The following is a 13,989-nucleotide window of genomic DNA, read 5'->3' as shown; positions in this document are numbered from 1 at the left end:
TGCTGAAAAACTTCTACATTCCTTCTCTAGTATAGCAAGTAAAAGGCCTTTTAGTAAAATTCTAAAAACATCAATCTTAAGGTTGTTGTTCAGTAAACATAAGAATACATTTTATATTGTTAGTGATATTTCAAGATGAACACTTACTGGACTAAAGAAACTGTTTTAACTTGACTTTAACCTTTTTTTTTATTATTGAAGAAACATGTTAAAATGTGATGGATCAAATATAGATTAAACAGGCTTTTGAGGAATGTTTATTGTACATCTCTCAATCATCATTTTATTGCATTACATTATATGTTTTTTGCCTCTCCTATATCATACTAAATGAGTAATAAAAGCCTGATGTATTAAAAATGATACTCAACAAAAAACATGTATGCAAACTTTATTATAGATTAAAGGGGTCATATAATGGTACATGCACTTTTACAAGTTGATTGTACTGAAATGTGTGTTGGCAGTGCCTGTACACAACCATCATAAAATGATAAAAATCTATCCAGTGTTTTTTTTTTTTATCTTCTTATATATGTTTTCCCCCATCTCAAATCAAGCTGTTCGATTTTGTGACGTCACAAAATCGACACCCCTCCCACGATTGTTGATTGACAACAGCGTTTCAACACAGACCCGCCCTCGCTCGTGAGCGAGCTGTCAATCATAGTCCGCGCGGACCGGCGCGGTCATTGTTGATACGCTGGAGCACTGTCTATGAGCAGAATGGCGTCTAAGCGATTGTGGTGTTCTGTTCTTGGGTGTAATAAGGAACACAGCAGTCATTTTGATGTTCCTAAATCCGAACTGCTGAGGACGCAGTGGCTGAGTTTGTTTTCGAAGGGAATATTCCCCACGATCAACGTCAATGCTTTCATGTTTGCGCGAATCATTTCACACACCAGACTGCTTTACAAACGAGGTCAATATAAAGCTGGTTTTGCTAAGAAGCTGCTCCTGAAAAAAGGATTGGTACCAACTATTCGTGTTCCTGCTGCACCTCCAGAATAACTGAAGTGAGTGTAACGTTTTATTAACCTTTATATTAATATTTATATTAATCTTTGCAAATCGCTTGCTGCACGCTTCACGATGAATGCGGCTGTTTACACTCAGGGTACATTACGGCATGTTTTCTATGTACGACGTTCTCAATATAATTCATAATCCCACGTTTATAATGAACAACGCGTTATGGTTATTGTGTTATTGTGTTACAAACGGTGTACGTACAGAACAGAGGGGCGGGGTGAGCAAAGCTCATTATCATTTAAAGACACGTGCACTTGAACGGCGTGCACGCAAAAACAGAGCTGTTTTTGACCAGGTAAAATGAGTGTTTTCTTACAATACTAATGAGAATTTTTAATTAAAGTATATTACAGACTTTTAATTTAGACCCTAAAGAATCATATTAGCTTGTACAAAAATGGCATTATATGACCCCCATTTTCTGACTGATTTCATATGTCAGGCATAATTTATTTGCACCAGAATTATAATAACAAGAAACAATGCATTACGCTTAAACATGCTTATTATTGATTTGTGTGCACAGCAGATAGAAAATAAGACTGATTGACATGAGGGAGCGGCAGCTTAAAGATTTGCAGTACAGTACTGGGCAAAAGCATTTAGAAAGATGCTTTTCCTGCTGTCTCTAAATTACTTTTTTTCCCTTGAATTTTAAGTGTGTAGCAGATGTGCTAACCCATGTGGAGCGGGCTTAGCTTGAAATGTAGTGTTATAAATGTAAATGTTATGTTATATTATCTTTGGTACAGCAAAAGAAACTGTTATTTGACGATTGAGATTATAATTGGGCACCATTACGTTAGGTTAAAATGCAGTACGGTATCTTTTTAATAATGGAAAGAGCGTCCATAATAGGCTTTATATCGAACGTCACATAAACAAACAGGAAAACCGGTCTCATCGCATCCGCTTGTTGGAGAAAATGTTAACAGCAGTGAACTGACGGCGATATCTTTGGACTTTTAAGTCATCCAAGCTAGTTATTTTTTATTGTTGGGGTGAAATAGTCTAGTCTAAAAGTAAAAAAAAACTGTTAGACATCAATCTGCATGCTATGCGATGGACATCAGTTATGCTTATCTTTGGTAGCTCCTTTGAAGGCATCTTGAGTAAAACAGCTCTATATTTAATGAAGCACATACAAAAAACCTGAACCGGAAGCTATGCGGCCTGTTTTACAGAATACAGAAGTTTGTTGCACATAACCCCAATACTTCTGTATTATAGTGTAACACAGAAAAAATAAAATGAAAGAAATGGAAAGATGACTGGGCCGATTGCGTCATTTTTTTGCTAATGAAGTAAAAAATGCATAATTTTTTTTAGCTACACTGTGTCATTTTTTTTAAGTTGATTCTTAGCAAAAAACACTTTGTTCTTTCAAAATGATATGTGCTCATTAATGTGTAATTACTTCTACCAACTAATCAAGTATTCTCGTAAGCGTAGAATCTGCCATTTAGAATACATACGAGCGAGTCGCTCGAATGGCGGCAGCCATGTTGCGCCTCCATCTTGAAAATACATTAGCCAAAGAGGGACATACCTGGAAATTCAAGCTTCGCCTTTCGCGTTTTGACACTCAGTGGCACCGTGACGAATGCGAGGGGGAGATTACTCGCGACTGCCGGCAGATTTGAAATAATACGGCCACCGTAGGAGTTAAAACGCCCTCGGAATGGGAGGGGCTAGAAAGTAATATTCAGTTGGTAGTCATAAACAATTTCACCGCTAGATGGGAGAAAATCCTACACAGTGTAGCTTTAAACTGAGGTGTATTTACATTCACTGTTGTTTAGCGAATTTTTGTGGGCGAAATCCAATAGTAATCCACACGTTCGGGAATTTCGCGTGAGGAAGAATGATTTCCGCATGCAGATTTCGCAACGGGTTCAAATGTTTGACAGATTTGCCATATTAACCAATGGAAAGCTGCTTGGTTTTGAAAGTGACAAAAAAAAGAGCAAAAAGCTTAACAATGTACACAGGTCTGTTCGCCCTATAGAACAGCGCTTGACTGTGTAATGTGCGACAGTGAAAGAAGCTTTGACATCTGTGCTGATGTTAAAAGAGCTGAGTTAAGGTTTCATTTCTCCCCTGTGGCTGCGGCAAGTCCCAGCTCGCTTCCACTGCAGACTGGCTAAAACTGATGCCTACAGGCCATTAGAAAACAAACAGAAATAGGAGAGAGTGGAGAGGGAGTGACACACACACACACACAGAGGGTGGAATAGTTGGCTGGTGTTGAATATTGGTCAGAGGAATAGAGGGCACTTGTGAATAAAAACATTTGAATGAAAATTAATTTAAAAATATTTAGATATTTAAAACCAATGCATTAGTTTATTCAGTTCATGTTTCAATTCCATTCCATATAGGTTTATTTTTGTATAGCACTTTTCGCAGTACATATTGTTTCAAAGCAGCTTTACAGAAAATGCTTTAGGTTTATCATTACCATGGCACATTGATTTTAATGACACATTACTTTTTGGAAAACCACTAGTCACAGCTGTCCTACAATACCTTACCATAATACACAAAATTCACAATACATGAATTTGAAATAGTTGTGTTTCAATAAGGGCAAATATTAAGAATATATATATTATAGTTGATGGCTTTTAAATCTTGTTTTTAAGTTTTAAATAAAAATTTATCTGTATGTTCTTCATGTTCTCAGTATAAATTATTGTTGAGAATCAGTTTATTTTAGTTTATTATTCCATACTGACCTGATTCGATTGCAAAGCTGAATATATATATTCAGCTTTGCAATCAGATAATTACATTTTCAATTATTTTAAATTGTCATAACATTTTACAATGTTACTGTTTATTTTTGTTCAAATAAATGCGGCCTTGGTGAGCATGTTTAATATTATATGAATACATAAGAAACATTTTAAAAAGACATTTGTTAATTTAAAGTGGATGTGTGCTTTTTTTTTTATTAGATTAGATTAGATTAGATTAGATTAATCTTTATTGTTATTGTACAAGTACAGAGACAATTAAATGCAATTAGCATCTAATCAGAAGTGCAAATAACAATGTTTGAGAATAACAGCTGTTTGTTCCATTCATGTTCCATCTTCCATTTATCCCCCTCTCTCTCTTAGTCTCTCATGTTCTCTAACACTCGTTTCTGTCCTTTTCGTAGATCCACAATCTCTCATGCCCTTTTTCTTTCAGTCATTCATGCCCTTTTTCTCTCTGTTTCTGCCATTCAGATACATGCACTCATTCTTATCTCTGTCCCTCACAAACACACAGACACCAAGTCTCCGCTTCCATCCCTCCATGGCATTTCCACACACGCACACACACACACACACTCGTACAGCATTGTGACAGTAGTTTAGCACAGTGGTCTTCCCCTCAGGCTCCTCAGGCTGCGCTTGGTCCCCTGTTGGCCTTTATGAGTCACAGTGAGAGGAAATCACCCATTACACACACACAAGCAAAGTTTGTTCTCCAGTGGTGGTCTTCATGTTTCTTTACTTTCTTGTTTCCTTTGCCAGGTCTCTGTTCCCACATTTGACCCAAAAGTGGCTGAAATTCTATAAACCAATATTTATGTTAATTTTAATATTTAAAGTGATTCCAACTCAACATAGTTTCTTTGTGCCATTATCGTTATAGTTGTGATGTGTTATTCATTTTTCATTTCGAATGATTTTTAGAACTAATAAGATTAGTAGTGGTGATGTTTAAGCTTTGTAAAGTTCTGTCCCTCTCATTAAACTTTTTGGATGATTGTGATATAGCTATCTCACATTCTTTTCTGAGCATTTGTTCAGCCATCATCAGTGTCTTTACTTGGGTTACTTGTTGTGAGTTGCCCCAACATGCCACCCCATTACATGATCTCACACATAGTCTATCCATTTACACCAAAGCATGCCAGTCAAGACCTTTAACCACATTATTTTATAGGTTACATAGTGAAACCCAGTTTGGGTCAGTGCTCAGTGTCTTTTATTCTGTGTGTATTTAACTTAACTTGTCCGGTTCTTCCTGAGCTTGTTGATAGCCACATAAATGATGTCCTCTCTCAAAGAGCACAACGACACTCAACAGCAGGTTTATTGCAGGACCACTATGGTGAGCGCAGACAGTTACACATAATCTCCACTCAGCTTACAGTCACTAGCGGATCAGTTCAGCGGTGTTAAATCACTTTTCAGCCAACCGTCATGGGGCGTCCGCTGGTTTTATTGTTCTTGTTTCTACACATACTTCTGGCTTTGGGAAATCTCCCCGAGGCTTGTTTAATGATAGGCCTGGATTATTCTGAGCCATGTTGTTAGATGTTTTTGGCTGTACCTGAGCCGTACAGTTCGGATAGATGATGTCTAACACCGTGTCTACACCGGACGCGACAGCTGCAAAGTTACAAATAACTTGAAATATGTCAGAAATAGTGGGTTATAATGGGTTCTATTTTCTTTTGGTGCGTTGCGTGTAGACACAGTGTAACATTATGACACCTGCCTAATATGCAGTTGGTCCTTTTCATGCTGCCAAAACAGCGCCGACCCGCCAAGGCATGAACTCTAGAAGACCTCTGAAGGTGTCCTGTGGTATCTGGCATCAAGACGTTAGCAGCAGATCCTTCAAGTCCTGTAGATTGCAAGGTGGAGCCACGGTGGATCGAACTCGTCGGTCCAGCACATCCCACAGATGCTCGATTGGATTGAGATCTTGGGTATTTGGAGGCCAGGGCAACACCTTGAACTCTTCATCATGTTCCTCAAACCATTCTTGAACAATGCGTGCAGTGCGGCAGTGCTGAAAGATGCCACTTCCGTCAGGGAACACCATTGACATGGTTCTACGCAGCGGAGTGTGATGCACTGTGTTGTGACACATTCCTCTCATAACCATCATTTACATTTTGTGTGACTTGTTACATTTTGCAACAGTAGACTTGCTGTTGGCTCAGACCAGATGGGATAGCCTTCGCTGGTAGGCTTGCTATTGTAGTCGGTGTTACACAGTGTTCGGCCGCACACCGATTACATTACTTGCTTACCATTTTGCTTTTGTATAGTAATAAAAACCATTCAGTTCAGTTGGACAATGGATGCTACAATTATGAAAGCATCTGCTTTGCTCCATACAGCACAAGCTGCAGAGTCGCAGCACAGTGCAGCAGGAGTCAGATTTCACTTATCACATGAAGTGAGTAAGGAGAGATGACTGACAGGGCGATGGCGGAGGATTTCGTCCCCAACAGATCCTGATTCCAATGCCAAATATCTTGTAAAATATGCAGTCAGTTCCGCCGAAAGCGAAAGTGAAAAGTGAGCACGCCTCCCCCTGTGTTATCAGTAATACTGGTGTCGCAAGTTTATTTACCAGTGTGAAAATGTACACACCCTAGTGACATCCCTAGTCGCCGGTTTGTGGTTTGTCCCTCCTTGGACCACTGTTGGTAAATTCTCACACAACACACAAGCCTTTCCGTTTCAGATACTCTGACCCAGTCGCCTTGTCATAACAATTTAGCTTTTGTAAAAGTCGCTCAGATCTTTATTCCTGCCCAGTTCTCCTTCATCCAACACATTGGTTACGAGAACTGATTGTTTGCTTACAGTACCATCTAATTTACCCACACCTTGTGGCCTCGTTAGGAGATGATCAACGGCCATAATGTTTTGGCGCATGAGTGATATTTGAATTAAGAGCACTTTTTTGGACTACTTAAAATTTTGAAAAATGAGGCTAAATCAAACAGTTTATCACATATCACATCCTGGAATAAACATCTGATCATGGCCTTAATCGACCTTCCAGTATATTGTATTTAATGTGTCATGGATTTTTGATATTGTGTGTGACGAATCGATAAGAAAGAAATATTGTGACAACAATCTGAAGTTTGACAGTGGTTGCCTTTGTTTATTGTTGAAGGTGGTGAATTTGTACATAAGCGCTGCATTGATGGCTTTGGCTTTAAATAAGAGTGATTACATTTGGCTGTTGTGCTGACTATAAGCAAAAGCAAAACATGCTCTCAGCATGCCAAAAATGCTCTCTGAGAATTTGTCTCTAATAATATTAATATTAATAATAATTAAAATATTTAATAATTATATCAATATAGTATTTATTTGTTTATATTTATACATTTATAATTAATATAATATATTTATTTTTTATTAATGTTGTAAAATATTTAATTAATATAGACAACAAATAGTAAATTATTATTATTAATAAATTGTTGGTTAGCCCAAAATAGAGACATTTTTGCAAATGTATCTATTCATTAAAAATTTATAATCTGCCCTTTTTTCTTTAAAATAATTTTAAGGACCAAAAATGTCCCCACACATATAGACAGAGACATTTAGACTATCAATCCCATGAGGGAAATTGCATATGGTGTGTGCATAAATAGTGTGTGTAGAATCAGGGAGAGAGAGAGAGAGAGAGAGAGCGAGAGAGGGGTGACCTCTCGCTCCAGTGCTGCCTGGTTGCTGGCGCCCACTGACTGGGTTTGCTGAGGTAATATTTGCAGTGCGGAGTGAGTGAGCGAGAGAGAGAGAAATCCAGGGAAAGCGGGGGAGGAAGTGATGGGGGAGGGGACGACTCCTCCAGCAGGCATGCAGTATTCTCCTGATGAATAAACCGTTGTGCCAGAGTTGTACCATCACCCCACTACAGCAGAGAATGAGAATAATGCTCATATCTCCAGGCTGCTGTGTGTGTATGTGTGTATTTAGTGTATTTATATGTGTGTTTCTTTGTGTCTGTTCGAGGAGCAGAATTGATATAATTCATCAAGTATTTGTGGTTGCAGCTGTTCCAGTGTCTGAATGTCAGATTGTCAATTAGATGCCTCATGATTTGAATAAATTGCCTGACAGGCACAGCAGGATGTCCTGAGGTGAACTGTCTTATGTCAACACTGACTTGTATCTCTTCTTTCTATGTTTCTGCTTAACTCTTATTTCTTTGACTTCCTCCACAGTTCCTCCACAGGGCTCAGATGCAGACAGCACGGCCCACCCTCCCTACCAACAGCCCCTCCCTTCGGCCGGGCTCACAGACCCCCACGGCTACGGTTTATTCCCCCAACCAGCCCTTCATGATGACCATGACGCCCATGCCCTTTCCTACCCAGACACACCAATACTACATTCCCCAGGTAAAGAGTCAGTGGGCATGTTACTGAGAAATAGATATCGCCAAATATGGATTGCATACACACAAAAAGATATTTTCAGGGTTCCCACTGTGACAAAAAGACATTGAGTTTTTTTAATGCATGAAATGTTTTTAATCCAATTTTACCCAATGTGACATTATAGCCGTTTCATCCTTTAATTTATTTTATAAAATGGGATGTTTAACAAAACAAATAATTTTCTGTCTCTGTATGGCAAAAATATATATAAAATTAAAGCTCAAGTGTGTGTATGTATGTATGTATGTATGTATGTATGTATGTATGTATATATAATATAATATATATATATATATATATATATATATATATATATATATATATATATATATATATAATTTTGACTTTATATATATATAAATGAATATATTTAGTAGTTTAATATATATATATATATATATATATATATATATATATATAAATTAAATTCTCCACCTTTTCTCTCAGTATCGTCATAGTGCACCTTACATGGGACACCCACAGCAAATTACCATCCAGCCACCAGGGTCTGGAACCTTCTACCCAGGACCCGGCCCTGGGGAATACCCCACTCCTTATGGCAAGTACAGACCTCTCTGTAGAGCACACTGCAGTGTGAGTGTGCTTGCGTCACACCCAGCTGGTTCATATTAGCTCCAGGTAGTTTCAGTGTGTGTCTGATTAGCAATGATTAGAAATGACCCCGTTTCCAGAAAGCGATTGACTCCGAGGCTGTTTAGATCTCATGTGAAAGCAGCACACACACAGCGACATGACTCACTTTTTTCCTTCCTTCTTTCTCTTTTCCAACAACAGCTGCCGGGCCGCCATATTACACCGGCCAGCCAGTGTATCCTCCCTCTCCACCCATCATAGTGCCTGCACAACTACCACCTCCACCAGCCAAGCGTGAAAAGAAACCAGTGAGTACCTGAAACATTCCACCTTGTTTTAGAAATGCCAAGTGATCCACTTAGTTTTCAATTCGTTTTAGACTGATAAGGCTTGGATTTAATCCCAATGGCCCTAGCTGGCAGACCCAGATTAAATGCGAAAATGCTGTTAAAAGGGATATTCGTCAAGTCTTAGTTTTACCCCGATATTGGCTTTTTGTGTAATTATGTCATGCAAGTCTATTTAATTTCCAGAATTCAAGATGAATAGTAAGTATTGAATTGGTCCGGGAAGGAAGTCGATTTGTGTGCCATGCAACTACTGACATATGGTTTTGTTGCATGCTGGGAGGTTGGCATAGCCAAGGTGTTTTATCCCAAGCCAAAGTGAGAATTAAGCCAGTTAGAAATTTCACCCATCCTCCTGCAAACATTAGTGTTGGGATTTTAATGATGGGATCTGGAAAATCCTGCCACATCTGTGAGTTTGATGCCTTTTTGAAAGATTAGATCTATAAGCCCCTCCCCTCGAACTCAGATGAGCCAATGGCAGTTGAGTATCAGTTCCACGGGGATCGGAACTCGGACATCATTAGGTTTCAGCGCCATAGAGAAACTTGGAAGATCTGAAGCTCTCATCGGTTTTAGGGTGTTTATGCTACAAAAATGGGAAAACGATGTGCCTGGGCTACTTGTAACACTGATTCCAGGTATCCTGAGAGGATGGGCATGTGTATTCATGTATTGAATCACCGTATGCGTGCGTTCACCAGTGCGTTTCAAATGTGTGATAAAATTTGAGCAAACAGACCAATTATCTACGCAATACAACTGAAGCCCGAATTACTTATAATATAAATGATGTGAGCGCAGCAACCTGGTTCCCTAAGGATTCAACTCCAATGAAGATGAAAATGTTCATTTTCTGGTCATACTCTCATGAAGTTACAATTAAAGTTAGTGAGTCCATGCTAACATTCAAACCTAAATAGCTAACTGTTCTCACGTCTTGTACAGTTGGTCAAAAACACCCGATGGCTCAAAAACAGCCATCTGCGATCGTGGCGACCATAACGTGAGGCTTAAATCCCGCTTGCATTGTGATCTGTTAACCCTCGCTTCCAAATTAATCTTGTTACCTGCCATATTTATTTTAAAATCTTTTATATATCCCTCCATGGCATATTTAAGTCCCACTTGAATGCTTCTCTACGAGAGGTGGTCCTTCTGTGTCCCAAATTTATTTTAAAAAAAATCTTGGGACAAGGTTTTTTACACTGACAGCCATCATTGTAAGACAGTCAGTAACTCTGTTTGTTTGTCCGAGAGAACAACCGTAACTAAGGGGGGGGCGGGGCTTACCAATAGGCCAATTGGACTTGCTCCTCAGTATATTTGTGTTCTTCTCACCCCATACACTGCTTCAAGATCCCTTCGATCATCCAGTCGATTACTACTCTGAGTTCCTCGTTCACGTTTTAAGGCTAAAAGTGGCTTTCTCTGTGGCTGCTCCTACGCTTTGGAATAGTCTTCCTGTCCACACATAGATCTTCCCCTTCCATTTTTATGTTTAAATCCTCTTTGAAGACCTATCTGTAGTCTTTGTTTTAATTGAGGGTGGACATTTTTCACTTGTCCTTTTTTGTTTTTTTGTCTGATCTTTTTAATTGGTTTTAATTCTGTTTTATAGTTCTTGTACAGCACTTTGGATTCAACATCTGATGTTTTTAAATGTGCTTTATGAATCAATAACTAAACTAATTAAATATGTCAGGTCATATCTAAGCATTTTTCAAAGATTGATTTTGAATTCACAAATTTCTAAAACATAAATTGAACTCTCAGGATAAAGATGGCAGTGATATATTTCAGTTCTAAAGGCCAAACCACAAAAAAACAAAAGTGCCATTAAACATATTAATGTACTTTTAAGTGATATATTATATTATATTATATTATATTATATTATATTATATTATATTATATTATATTATATTATATTATATTATATTATATTTACACAACCTTTTAAAAGTTTGGAGTTGGTGTAACTTTTTAATATTTTTGTTATTCTAAGTCTATGTCTAATGTCTAATGTAGATTTTACAATTTAAAATATCTATTTTCTATTTTAATATTCTTTAAAAAGTAATTTATTCCTGTGATGGCAAACTGAATTTCTAGCAGTCATTACTCCATTCTTCAGTGTCACATGATCCTTCCATCATTCTAATATTTTGATGAACCATTTCTTCTTAGTATCACAGTTGAAAACATTTTTGATTTTCATTATAAATGTCTTTATTTATTATTTATTATCTGTTGTTTTGCACCATTGTCCTCCCAGATCCGGATTCGAGACCCCAATCAGGGTGGAAAGGACATCACGGAGGAAATCATGTTTGGAAGCCGGAATCCTACTCCTCCCGCTGGGCACCCAGTCTCCACCTTAACCCCACCTGCAGGACGGCCCTCTTCAACACCAACCCCTCCCACGGGACACCTGTCCTTCACGCCCACCGCGCCACAGGCAAGAAATACAAATTGGTCGCTGCCTCCAGAAACAGGCATCACTTCAAACAGGGCAGGTGTAGTCTAGGCTAAAATTACATGTAATTTCATAGGAAAATGAGTTATCTGGTGCCAGAATTTGTTCTTTCTCATTTATTTACACTTGAAGTAATTTTCAGTGGAGTGCGGTTCTTGATGCATTTTAACACAAGTTCCTGTGTCATGTGAGTTTTTAACATGTCTTTAATAATTAGCACCACTTTAAGCTCTCACTGCTCATGTCTATTGGGTCCTTGGCTCAGCTGTTTTAAGCTCACCTGTCTAATGCTATTTTCCAGACATGTACAACCACCCACACCCATGGATTAGTTCCAGCTCACACAGTCTGCCCCCAATCTAATCCCTATGAACACACTGAGTGTTAGGCTGTTGGCTGCACCATTATGTTCATGTTTAAAATAAATAAATAAATAATCGATAAAGCATGTAAATTAATTTTTTTTAAATTCATCGACAAGCAGCTAAATGTTTTGGTAGTGTGAATATCAATGGCTGCAACATTCGAATGAACCTCACAAAAAAGTACTGTGGCGGTTCACATCAGATGCTTATAGATTTGGCATATACCATGGCAATGGTACTACCATGGTTTACACCTAAAAAAACATGGTAATCCATGGTACCTGTCTAAAAAGACATGTGATTGCCATTTTCAAAAACATGGTATTACCATGGTACATGCCCAAGAGAAGCCTCATATTACTAAGATGCTATCAAAAAAACATGTTATTGTCATGGTTATACTATGCAAATAAATGATCACTATTTCATCTACTCAGCCCTTACATGTAAATAAAGCGCTTTTGGGCACTTTATATGTCTAAGCGTGTGATTCTGGGCCAGAATAAGTTAGACGTTGGACTAGAAGTTATGCCGAAAGTACAAGGTCTAGCTCTGCAGGTTGACTGATGTGTCTGTTTTGTTCTTTCTCTCTTTTTCACCCCAAAGCAGCCAAGCAACTGTCAGACCCCAGAACAAGCGACATATGTAAACCCACCTCAGAGACTCTCAGAGAGTCCTGCATACATGGATGGCAAACCCAGCTTAGGTATAACTCTACATACAACCTCCTTTTGTGATATGATTTGTCCCTTAAAGGAATTTTATGCTATTTTATTCATGTTTTGACCCTCTTTTTGCTCTGGACCTTACAGATGACAGGCCAAAAATGGAGTCTGGTCCCATAAAGTCTGTATCTCCTGGGCCTAAGCCTTCAGAGTCCTCTTTAGAGAAAAGAGAAGCCCCAAGTCTTCCATTATTAGCCTCTTCTCCAGAGGTGGCTTCCGATGTTTCCTCCCATCCTTCAAGTGGCTGCATTAAACCCACTGCTGCAGGCGAACCAGAATTTATTTCTACTACAACCACTAAGGCTCAGACGCTTCAGGTCATCTGCGGCGAGGAACCTCTTCCTGTAACTTCTCCCAGATTGTCTGCTTCGCCCTCACCGTCCCTCAAAGTGGTAAATGGCCTTGAGGAGTCTCAAACTCCCTTATCAAGCTATGAAGAGCCTGAGGTCCAGGAAGGCCTAAAGATATCATTGTCCGGTGAGGTTCAGTTGCCTACCCAGGTTACGTCATCCACGGAGAAGTCTGGTCAGGAAGTTCCAGTGGCCTTGGAGGAGCTCCAGGCAAAACACCTCCCTTCTCTAGCTGCACATGTGCCCTTGACTCCAACCGTACAGGCCTCTTCAAGCACCTCTAGCACAACTTCTGTCCTTGCACCACCACCTGGTTTGGCACCACTAGTGCAGTCAGTTGTCCTCGAGGCACCAGAGCAAAACAAGACCTCTGACGATGTCCAACCGAAGGCTCAGGACGCTTCAGAATCACAAACTCAGAATAATTCTAAAAAGTTCACACCATCAGGTATGTGTGCTGACTTGGCTCAGGCAAAATAAAAAGTTCAATGATAAATTGCCAATTTTGTGTCTTTTTTTTTTTTGTGATAGCCCAAGCTGTTTCTGCTGTACCAAAGTCCTGGAAGAAACCAAATGAAGAAATTCTGATGGTGGAAACACTGCCGAAGGAGAATGAGGTGAGAGAGAGTGTGCATGGAGGTTTGACATCAGTGTTGAGGCCTGTTTACACCAAGGACGATAACTATAGCAATAAAGATACAATTCTAAAAATCGTTCTAAGTATAAAAAATAAAATAGCAGTGTCCACACCACAACGATAACTGCACTGAGAAACTGTATTGTTGGAATCCGTTTAAGAACGATTTTTCCAGTTTTGACCAACATTGACAGCTAATCAGAATTTTGCTTTAAGAGCTCGATCATTTAAAGTGTCAGATGACATAACTGCAGCGCAC

At 38.9% G+C, this 13,989-nt stretch overlaps 1 protein-coding gene across 1 annotated transcript in view; it reads left to right on the top strand.

The window, feature by feature from the left end:
* eif4g3a (eukaryotic translation initiation factor 4 gamma, 3a) overlaps nucleotides 1-13,989 on the top strand; it is a 53,735-nt gene that overhangs the window by 19,906 nt on the left and 19,840 nt on the right. Inside the window, exons 6-12 of the mRNA XM_084394982.1 lie at nucleotides 8,018-8,194; nucleotides 8,681-8,792; nucleotides 9,029-9,135; nucleotides 11,453-11,635; nucleotides 12,625-12,724; nucleotides 12,831-13,541; nucleotides 13,625-13,710. Coding sequence (XP_084251108.1) covers nucleotides 8,018-8,194; nucleotides 8,681-8,792; nucleotides 9,029-9,135; nucleotides 11,453-11,635; nucleotides 12,625-12,724; nucleotides 12,831-13,541; nucleotides 13,625-13,710 — 1,476 coding nt within the window. The remainder of the gene's footprint in view (nucleotides 1-8,017; nucleotides 8,195-8,680; nucleotides 8,793-9,028; nucleotides 9,136-11,452; nucleotides 11,636-12,624; nucleotides 12,725-12,830; nucleotides 13,542-13,624; nucleotides 13,711-13,989) is intronic.

Source organism: Rutilus rutilus, assembly GCF_951802725.1.
Source record: "Rutilus rutilus genome assembly, chromosome: 22".
NCBI classification, from domain to species: domain Eukaryota; kingdom Metazoa; phylum Chordata; class Actinopteri; order Cypriniformes; family Leuciscidae; genus Rutilus; species Rutilus rutilus.
This window is presented reverse-complemented; position numbering and strand designations above follow the sequence as displayed.